The sequence below is a fragment of the Nomascus leucogenys genome, chromosome 22a (assembly GCF_006542625.1).
Source record: "Nomascus leucogenys isolate Asia chromosome 22a, Asia_NLE_v1, whole genome shotgun sequence".
NCBI lineage: Eukaryota > Metazoa > Chordata > Mammalia > Primates > Hylobatidae > Nomascus > Nomascus leucogenys.
This window is the reverse complement of record NC_044402.1, coordinates 12028819-12039097: the sequence shown is the minus strand read 5'-3', so window position 1 is coordinate 12039097 and position 10279 is coordinate 12028819. Positions and strand designations below refer to the sequence as shown.

General features: G+C 55.1%; 1 protein-coding gene across 3 annotated transcripts in view; it reads right to left on the bottom strand.

The window, feature by feature from the left end:
* Nucleotides 1-343: 343 nt before the first annotated feature.
* PRIMA1 (proline rich membrane anchor 1) overlaps nt 344-10279 on the bottom strand; it is a 68856-nt gene continuing 58920 nt past the window's right edge. For 2 of the 3 annotated variants that reach the window (XM_030803548.1, XM_030803547.1), the window contains exon 5: nt 344-1564. In XM_030803548.1, the coding sequence (XP_030659408.1) occupies nt 1462-1564 (103 nt within the window). In that variant the 3' untranslated portion in view covers nt 344-1461. Of the gene's footprint in view, nt 1565-6025; nt 6197-10279 lie in introns of all 3 variants that reach the window. The other variant, XR_004027956.1, reaches the window with a different exon arrangement.

Sequence of the window (10279 nt, the reverse complement as noted above, 5' to 3'; positions counted from 1 at the left end):
GCCCAAATGGGGACTGGTATTCAGGTGTGTCCATCTTCTCTGGACTTCAAAGTCTCACCTGTAGCTTACACACCTACCAGAGGAGTACATTGGAGGTTTAGGAGGCAAACCAGGTCTTAGAGGGCTCGATAGTGGAACCATTCAATGCACTGAGTTCCTTCTGAGCACATATGTAGGGGCACTGGGGAGAGCCACGGGGCCAGGAGTGTCCCACTCATTTTCCAGGAGATGCAAAATCACCCTGTTTCCGTGGGTTTCCTGATGTGGCCCAGAGGGAAGGCCGCCACTTGGGAGACAGGCCAACCGGGCAGGGGTTACCAGCCTGGAGGACCCCTCTCCTCCTGTCCCATTTCATCCCTTGATCCTCCAACCACGCTGGAGGGCTCAGCGCTTCTATAGCATGAGACTGTGGAAGAACAACGCCTCCTTCTTGGTGACTGGGGCTTGGGGGAGGGTAAAATGGGGAGATGATGGAGGACTCTGGGAGAGGGCCTGAGTACAACAGTCAGGCCTCAGGGGACTGTGGGGGACATCCAGCGCCTGGCCAGCATCAGCCTGGTACAGCATGCCCACAGTGGATTTGGCACAAGTAGTGGCCTCTGCTGACTAAGGCAGGGCCTGGCTCACATAGATGCATCAGTTCCTATGGGGTCAAGTGTGGGGATGAGTCTGAGGACAGGTGCAGTGGCCTCTGCCCTTGCCCAGTGGCCCTGGGCCGCGGGTTCAGTGAGTCGTCTTGCCCCCGGAAGGCCAGACACTGCCCCCGAGTGTAAACGTGCTCCTGTGTCTGCTCAGGAGGGGATTTTGCAGGCTGGACTCACAGCCCTCCATGGCAGGCAGTCAGGAGCTTAGGGTGTGGGGTGTCAGTGGGGATAGGAGGGAGAAGGCAGGCCCTGAAGATTGACAACTGCAGATGGGGCGATGAACAGATGTGTGGGAAGCACCTTTGAAAGGGGACGTCTGTCTGCTGGCTGTGCCGATGGCTTCTGTTGAGAATGTGAACAGAGGAGCAGGCAGGCTTCCTGGGAGGAGGAGAGGTTTTCCGGCAGGGAGTGGGCCCCGGACCATCTTTCTTTTGGCTAAAGGGGGAAGCCTCCCTGCCACAGCAGAAAGACAGATCCCTCTGGCTTTGCCGGTGCACATGCTTTAGACAGCAGCTGGGAGCAGTCGACGGACCAGACACCAGACAGGGAGGGGGATGTGGAGGGCCTGGGGTGGGGACACTGCCCAGGTGCTGCATGCAGCGTGAGCTGGGCTCAACCTGGTGTCCAAGCCGACTGGGCCCGCAGGCTGACCAGGGGCAAGCCTGGGAAGACAATGATTTCTCCTGCGGGAGGCTCAGGGCCTGTGAGGCAATGAAGTCCTGGACAAGCTCAGGGTTAGCTCATGTCCACCTGCTTTCCCATGTCCACCAGTGCCACCAAGGTGTCCCTCTGGCCAGCGGGTCCAGGGCCTGCAGACTCACACCACTGCATTGTTCACGTCCACTCCTTTGTTGCTCTGCGAAGCACTCATGGGATACTCAGCAACGCTGGTGCCATTTTCGTCTTTTCTCAGTGGTTTCCTGGAAGCGGGGAGGAGGGGACAGGGAAGGCAAAGGAGGGGGAGGCAGGGACACCATTAGTTATCACTGACAGTGGGGTGTAACCTCCAGCTAGCATCCCTGCTCCGTGAGAGTGTCAGAAGGAAGCCAATGGCTGTGTTCTCGGTTAGCATCCTTGGGCTGCTAGTCCTTGTGGGGTTAATCAGAAGCTGGACGTGGTCTTAACTCGGGAGTCATGAAAACCGGGGCACAGTTGAGCGGGAAAGAGGGTAGCTATTAATGATAAAGCAGGGACAACAGGTATGAGTCCGGGCTGTTTTGGACAAACAAGAAAGTATGTTCACTCTAGCATGGTCAGGCCTTGACTGATCTCTTCGATCAGGGCACAGACAGTTAACAGAAGAGAAGTGCTAGGGGTTGAGTTCTGCAATCTTCCTCAGTGTGGGCAAAGGCAAACGCAAAATGTGATGAAGCAGATGGTGCTAGTGGTGATACTGGTGGTAATGGTGGTGGTGGTAGTGGTGATGCTGGTGGTAATGGTGGTGGTGGTAGTGGTGATGCTGGTGCTAACGGGGGTGGTGGTGGTAGTGGTGATGCTGGTGGTAATGGTGGTGGTGGTAGTGGTGATGCTGGTGCTAATGGGGTGGTGGTGGTAGTGGTGATACTGGTGCTAATGGGGTGGTGGTGGTAGTGATGCTGGTGCTAACGGGGTGGTGGTGGTAGTGGTAATGCTGGTGGTAATGGTGGTGGTGGTAGTGGTGATGCTGGTGGTAATGGTGGTGGTGGTAGTGGTGATGCTGGTGGTAATGGTGGTGGTGGTAGTGGTGATGCTGGTGGTAATGGTGGTGGTGGTAGTGGTGATGCTGGTGGTGGTGGTAGTGGTGATGCTGGTGGTAATGGGGTGGTGGAGGTAGTAATGGTGATGGGGGCAGCAGTGATGATGCTAATAATGGTGGTGATGATACTGATGGTTAGGGTAATGGTGGTGATGATACTGATGGTTAGGGTAATAGTGGTGATGATACTGATGGTTAGGGTAATGGTGGTGGTGATGGTTCGGTTGACTGGTGGTGATGGTGATACTGGTGATACTGGTGCTGAAGGTCAAAATGCTGGTGGTGATAGTGATCGTGGTTCTGATGGTGGTGGAGGTGGCATTGGTGGTGGTGATGGCAGTGGTGGTGGTGATGGTGACAGCGGTAATGATGATGGGGTGATGATGATGGTAATGATGATGATAGTGATGGTTAGCGTAATGGTGGTGGTGATGGTTGGGTTAACAGTGGTGGTGATGGAGGTGATGATGGTGGTAATGATGGTAGCGAAGGTCATATTGGTGGTGGTGAGGTGATAGTCGTTATGGTGGTGGAGGTAGTATTGGTGGTGGTGATGTGGTGGTGGAGATGGCAATGGTGGTGGTGATGGTGACAGTGGTAATGATGATGGGGGTGGCAATGATAGTGATGGTAATGGCAACGGTGGTAGTGATGATGGTGGTGAATGTCTACACTAAATTAGTACACACCAGTGGTTCTGGAACACTTTAAATTGAGCCATTTGAAGCTCATTCCAGAGGGCCCCTAACCCCAAAAGCGGTTTTTCCTATGCATATAAGGGATCAGGAGGGCTGGGAGGGAGGCTCTGGGAAGGCTCTTGCTCACTTGCTGGGGTTCTGAAATTATGGTGTACTTTTGGGCCTGGCTCAAGTCTCACTTCCTCCCTCCCTCGAGTTGTTCAGGAGGGCTCTGGCCCCCAGCCTGAGTGTCTGTATCCTCCTGGTCTAAGCCACACATGCTCTCTGTAGCCCAATTCCATGCCACAATTCTGCTATCTCATCCCCACGGGGCTGTAGCCCAGCCCCCTCCAGGGTTCCCAGGGGTGCCAGGGTTGAGCCTGGATCTGCCCTTGCTGGGAGCTGTCCAGGCTGGACATTTATGGTCATTATCATAGGCCCAGAAGTTGATTGCTTCTGCCTTTTCAAATGTCCCCAGAGCCTCCCCAGAGCCACAGTCAGAAGGGCTGGTGCCTGGTGACCAGCTCGATGTCTCTGGGATAAAGCCCTGACTGAGTGAGTTCAGAGGAGGCAGGGTCTGTGAGGGGATCATTAGCAGCTCACCGGAAGAACAGTCAGGCCTACTCAGAGACCACACACTGAGCTCAGTCTGGTAGCGAACTGTTCCCTTTTCTCCTGCAGCAGAAGTAGCTCAAAACTTCTGCTAAGCAAGCCAAGTGCACTCACTCCAGGTGGTCAAGCCCGGCCACCGTGGCTTCTTCCAGGAATGCAAGAGGCAAACCCACAATTCCTCCCACAGTGCATCATGCTTTGTGCAAAGCACTCTCCGTCACAGAGATTTCCTTGTCCCTTCTCTCAGTGGTCACCTGAAGAAGCTAAGCCTGGAGTAAGAGATTAATTTTATGGGGAAACTGAGGCTTAGAGAGGGTTTAATTTGCCCAAGCACACTCATCTGGTTTGTGGTGGGGCCTGGACCACCACCCACCAACACTGTGTCTTGGCCAGACATCTATCTTCCCATTATCATTACTGTTACTATTATTTTGGAGATGGGGTCTTGCTCTGTTGCCTAGGCTGGAGTGCAGTGGCATCATCACAGCTCACTGCAACCTTGGACTTCTGAGCTCAAGCGATCCTCCAGCTTTAGCCTCCTGAGTAGCTGGAATTACAGGTGTGTGCCACCAAGCCTGGCTAATTTTTAAATTTTTTGTAGAGACAGGGTCTCGCTATGTTGCCCAGGCTGTTCTTGAACTCCTGGCCTCAAGTGATCCTCCCGTCTCGGCCTCCCAAAGTGCCAGCATCTTCCCATTTAATCAGCATTCCCAGCAGGTGTTCCCCTATGAGCTCTGGGATCTCATCAACTTAGGAAAGCCTTCCTCCACCCTCCTCTTAGAGATTCTTCAGAGTCCTCCAAGAAGCCTGTCTCCTTTTGCTTTAACTCAGCATATCCCACATATGAATCTGAGAACGTCATTTATGTAGACGCTAACAGATACTCTCTGGAAACTCTGTGTTTACAGGCCTCAGCTGTGCTACCTTATGTCGGGATCCATGGGAAATGATGGACTCTGCAGCCAAGCTCTGCCCTGGGCCTTTTGCTCCCTCTGTCCCCTTCATCCCCGTTCCTGTCCTACCCACCCCTTTCCAGGAAGCCTTAAGTAGCTCTGATGTTGCTGGGTGTGCCTGACTTCTGACTCCATGAAATCTGCATGGCCTGGATAATTTGTTTGGGGGGGGGGCATTTTCTTACAGTGAGATCCTGTGCTCCCCAGTGAGGCCGCTGATGGACTCAAGTGGGAGAAATAGATCATGAATACATGAGGGGAAGAAAGTACATCAGCATCAGGATTGCGGAAAATATTAACAGGCAGAAAAGAGTCTGGACCCAAGCCCACACAGCATTCTCCTTGATACGTACTACATATTGGGCTTAGGGCTAAAATAAAAACAATTGCAACAGGCAACAGGTCCAGATCATGGGAGATAGGGCTTAAGGGCCTTCTAGGGCGGATAATGAAGACATGAAGGCGGCATGGAGCTCCCTTGGAAATGACTAAGCCTGGAGGGCTCAAGGTTTCCACGCTTTTTCGGGTAAGGTGAGGAGGTCAGTAGGATTCCTATTGGCAGGAGTCAAGGAGAGAGTTCTAAAGGCTTCCTGCCGTCTGTGAGACCCCTTCGTACTCGCAGGCCATGGGGAAGAGGTGGCTGGGAAGAGCTAAGCAGGAAGTGAGCCTGGCAGGAGGAGGACCCTGGAAGGCAGGGTGAGGAGGGGGCCCAGGGCCTTCACAGCTGCTCAGCCAGTTTCCCAGACAGGAAAGCAGGCAGAGGGGCTCGGCAGGGGCTCGGCACCTGTGGCAGTTAAGGGCCACAGACAGGAGCATTCAGGAGCCCGCACGTGGTGATGGGGAAGGGTGGCAGCCGAGGGCTCTCCTGAGAAGTGGTCACGATCTGCTCCCCTCCTGCCACCGGAGCTGAGTCCCCAACCACTCTCCTGCCTGGACCGCTGCTCTAAAGCCTTTCTGAGATTCACTGGAGCCCCATGGAAGCTGGCTGTTCCCGAAAGCAGAAGATGGCTCCACCTCTGCACCCCCTCAACTCCACCCTTCCACCAAGCACGGCACTTCAGGGTGACGCTGCGGAAGTGCTAAGAGGCAGATGTCAAGGCTCAGTTCAGTAAACCTCCACCCCACCATTTTCTGGCCGTGTGACTTCAGGCAAGCTACATAGCCTCTCTGTGCCTCAGTTTCTTGTCTTTGAAATGAGCACAATAGTGGTGTCCATTTCCCAGGCTTGTTGGGAGGATTAAACACGTTAGTCCACGTCAAGCACTTAGACAAGCGTCTGGCATACCGTAAGTGCCCCATAAATGTTTGTCAGCTCTCAGTACTGCTGGGGAAAAGCTGTCGCCAGGCAGCTGGCCCCACTGGCTGGCAGCAGCCAAGGTTCTCCAGTCTGCACAGACTTCCTACCTAACGCGTGCACCATGGGGCTCCGGAAATGCTAGAGAGAGTTGTTAGGACCCAGCCTGGCTCTGCAGCTCTGTGAGTCAGCTGAGGCTGGTCTCACTAAACCAAGAAGAGGCCTTTCCACCCTGGTCCAGGCAGAGGTGGCCACAGAGGGCTCCCTAAATGGCATGGTTCCTAGAAAGCAAGAGAGAGGTTAGGGAGACTTTCCTTGGCGGCGCCCAGGATTCCTGCATGCAGGAGGGTGAGTTCTGCCACCTTGAGACTTCTTGTCCCTGCCCTGGGCTCAGAGGGCAGCAGCCCCCATACTCCCTGCTCGGAGTGCCGTGCGGACAGCTCCAGCCGCCCATGCCGGCAGCCACGAGCCTGCAGAAGCCACGCCTCCACCAGCATCTCTGGCCTGGGCAAGGAGGGCCAGGACCCAGGTACCCCTCTTAGGCCCTGCTGATCATGATGTGACAGCCTCCCCCTCAGCCTGCTGCTCTGTGGGGATGGAGGAGACGGAGGCAAATAACAACTCTGGGAGCCTGAGAAGGGAGGCTCTCTTCCCGCCTCATGTGCCCCTGGGAGAAGTGAAAGTTAAAGGTCCCGGACTCACCTCTTATGAAGGCATTCATCCTCCCGACTGCCCACCCGACACCCTCCCACACCCATACATACACGTGAACCTGCATCCACACAGGCACATACACATAGGCACGTGTACATATGCACAAATCCACACACACACACACTATACACATACACACGTACGCAAACACACACATATATAATATACACATAGACACATGTACACATGCACAAATCCACACACACACACAATATACACATACACACATGTACATATGCACAAAGCCATACAAACATGTACCTACACACACACATATATGCACACACACAGAGGCACATACACATAAACAAATGTACAAATCCACACACAAACAATATACACATACACGCAGACACATGTACATATACACGAATCCACGCACAATATACACATACACACATGTACCTACACACACACACAATATACACATACACCCATGTCCCTACACACATATGCACACACACATGTGCACATGCATACGCATACCTATCTACATCTAGCCCCACACTCATATGCACACACACTCAGCGTTCCATGATGAGACTCTTCTGTAGACCTCAGACTTCCCCAAACCTGGGTCAAGAAGCCGAAAAAAGCCTTTCTGAGCCTCGAGGGTGTCACCGTGAGAAGCAGCAGCCCCACGTCCAGCCTCCATCGCCCAGGGGTGGGAGACAGGCACGCGGCAGACAAGCGTCCTCACAGCCAGTGGGACCCACTGTCTGGACCATCCCCTGGGATCACCTGTTTGGCCTCCTCTGCTGAGCCGCGGCGGAACTGGCTCCTGTGCATTTCACATGCTTGCATCCTCCCCTGGGAGCTGTGGGCCGAGGGGAGCAGAGAGGGGTCTGCCGGGGGGCAGGGGGGCTCCTCACAGGCGTGACTCTCTCTCCCCTCGAGCACTGCTCTGCAGCCTGGGATTTGTTCTAGGGCAGAGCCCTTCCCAGCCCAGAGGCTGAAGAAAGGATTGCGGGGTCATGCACAGAGCCCTGGACAGGGACCTCCAAGCTAGCTCAGGCCTTGGCGACTGTCCTTCAAGCCTCCGATATGCCAGAATGGTGCTGGGGGATGGAGATCCCTGAGGGGGATTCTGTGGGCAGAAGCGGCCCAGACGGTGTCTGTCTCACTGGGGGTCTGGGCACCCGCCTCCCTGAAACTCCAGGGACAATGCCTCCCTGCCACCCCTCTGTGCTGGGGATGAAGGGGCTGGGGAACACCTCTGGGTAGAAGAGCCTTCGGCTGAGGTCTGGTGGGGGTCCTGTATAGAACAGGTGGGCACAGGCAGACACATGTGGGCATGCCCTTGGACACTAGCCCCAGGTCACGGAACCTCCCTTCACCTTGTCTTGCTGTCACAAAAGGCCTTCACTGGTAATGGGAATACACAAAGCCATGTTCTTCCTAGAGGCTGGGTTTCCAGGACAGACCTGCCCTGAGCTCCTGGGCGGTCATGCCCCACCAGGGCTCCCCTGCATCCTACGCTGCTCAGCTGTCCTGAGCCAGCCCAGCCCAGCCTGGTCACCATGGGCACTACAGAAATGCCCGGCACTGCTTCGGGGGCTCCTGAAGCAAACAAGGAGGCTGAGGGCGTGTCTCCCCCAGAGAAGTGGCCCATCCCCCTCCCCGGACTCCCCAACCTCAGGCACAGGGCGCCTCTCTTCACAGACAAGATTCATTCACAGGTGGCTCCACCTCCATGGTCCTGTGGGTTCGGCTCATTTGAGTGCACAGAACGGACTCACATGGCCCAAGGACACTGGCCTCGACCTGGCACCACGTTGGCCGTCATCTGACCAGCAGTACACGAATGAACAGATGGCAGCAAATTAGGAGAGGAACTAAGACGGCAACGAACCAGGTGTCGAGGGAGAGAATAGTGGGAGGCCTGGTAGGCAGACAGGTCAGTGAGGTCCAGGGGGTGAGAAGGACCCTGCCATGCAAGGAGCAGGACAGAGCCGGGATGGAAGCCCATGCAGCTGGAGAGTCCTGAGCCAGGGCGGAGAGGAGGAGAAAAACACCAGCAGAAGCAGTGGGGCAGGAGCCAGCCCCTGTAGGGTGCAGCTGGCCAGGGCAAGCTGTCTGGGTCTTATCCTGACAGAGGTGGGTGTCACCTGAGGACTTCTAAAATGGGGGTTCCCATTTACCCTCACCCTGCCCCATGACCTTGACCCAGCATGTCTGGAGAGATGGGTCCAGAGAGGCATGTATTTCTTGATGACGAAAGAAAAAGGCCCCAAGAAGCAGGGATCTGTCTGGGTCTCCCAACAGCTGGTCCTGAGCACACACACCCTCAATCTGCTGAGCATTCTGTCCGTGACTGTCCACAGTGCACGGAGGCCTGGGCTCCATGTCCCCCACACCAAGGATGCCGGCAGATGAAGCGGGCTCGTCCCTGCTGCCTGCCTCACACAGCAGGATGGGATTTTATCACCCATGATGGAAGATCGGTCTCTATGGGGGGACGAATAAGTCCAAGGAAGCATTTCAGCCCAGGACAGGTCAGGACCTCGTGCCCCTGCCCCTTGCTGGCCTGACCTCTTCCTGGATGGAGGATGTGGGTGTGATGGTGAGGACAATGCAGCTTCTGGGACTCCAAAGAGCCAAGCCCCAGAGAGCCTAGAAGGTGGCCGTGAGGCCCAGGGGAAGGCAAACTGGCCGAGGAGTCAGAAGATCGAGTCTTGATTCTGGCCTAAGCACAGGTGCCAGCTCCTTGAATCCAGCCCAGGTTCCAAAGTATGCAGGATGGTCTCTGAGCAGCCGAAGCCATGCAACAATGCTCAGCACTTGCCCTAAAGAGGCCCTTCCTTGGAGTACACTAACTTTGACCTGACTCACAGTACAACCAGGTGTGGTGATTCTGGGTTGGGTTTGGGGCAGTGGGGAGGAGGGAGTGTTGCTACAGGTACACGTATGAACAGCAGGGAGAGGTGACAGATGGGAACCGCATTGAGACCCCACCTGGCCAAGAGGCTTTGGCCCATGAGATAACCCCAGTCTCAGGGCCCCAGGAATGCACCAAGATGCATTCAAGGTGAATTTCTTGCTCCTGGAAGTTTGTGGTGAGTTGAGGGTGGATGGAGCAGTTCCACTCCTGTCCTGATTCCTGGTCCTCACTGCTGGCCTCTGGGCCTGGCCTACCTTTTCTTCCCCATGCCCTTCCTTTGGCCCTGACTCTGCAGATCAGCTGAGGGCCAGAGCAGGCAATGAGGGAGAGAGGGCGGGGTTGGCCTCTGGCACAGTAGGTGTGTCCTGCGGGGAGGAAGAAGAGGAGGTAGATGGCGGGGCTGCTCCACCGCATTCACAGCCTGGGAGTGTGTCATGCACAGGTGGGAGAGAGGCTGTGCTATTCCGAAGCTTGGAGAGGGGACCGCTGAGTCAGGGTGCATGCACTTGAGCTATCGTATGGGGAAGGGAGAGAATGGCAGGACACCTACTGAAGAAACGGGGTTGAGAGGGAGGGGGCAAGAATGGCAGGGGGCTGGGAAAACTGAAACTGGTGAAGGGGTGACGCCCAACACTTAAAATTTGGTGCATGTTATTTACACCAAAAGCAGACCATTTCACTCATCCAGATAGGGAAAAAAATGAGTTTACTGTGATTCTAAATAGAGTTTGTCAGTTTAAAAGGTGGACTCTGGCAAGTCTGTGGGAAC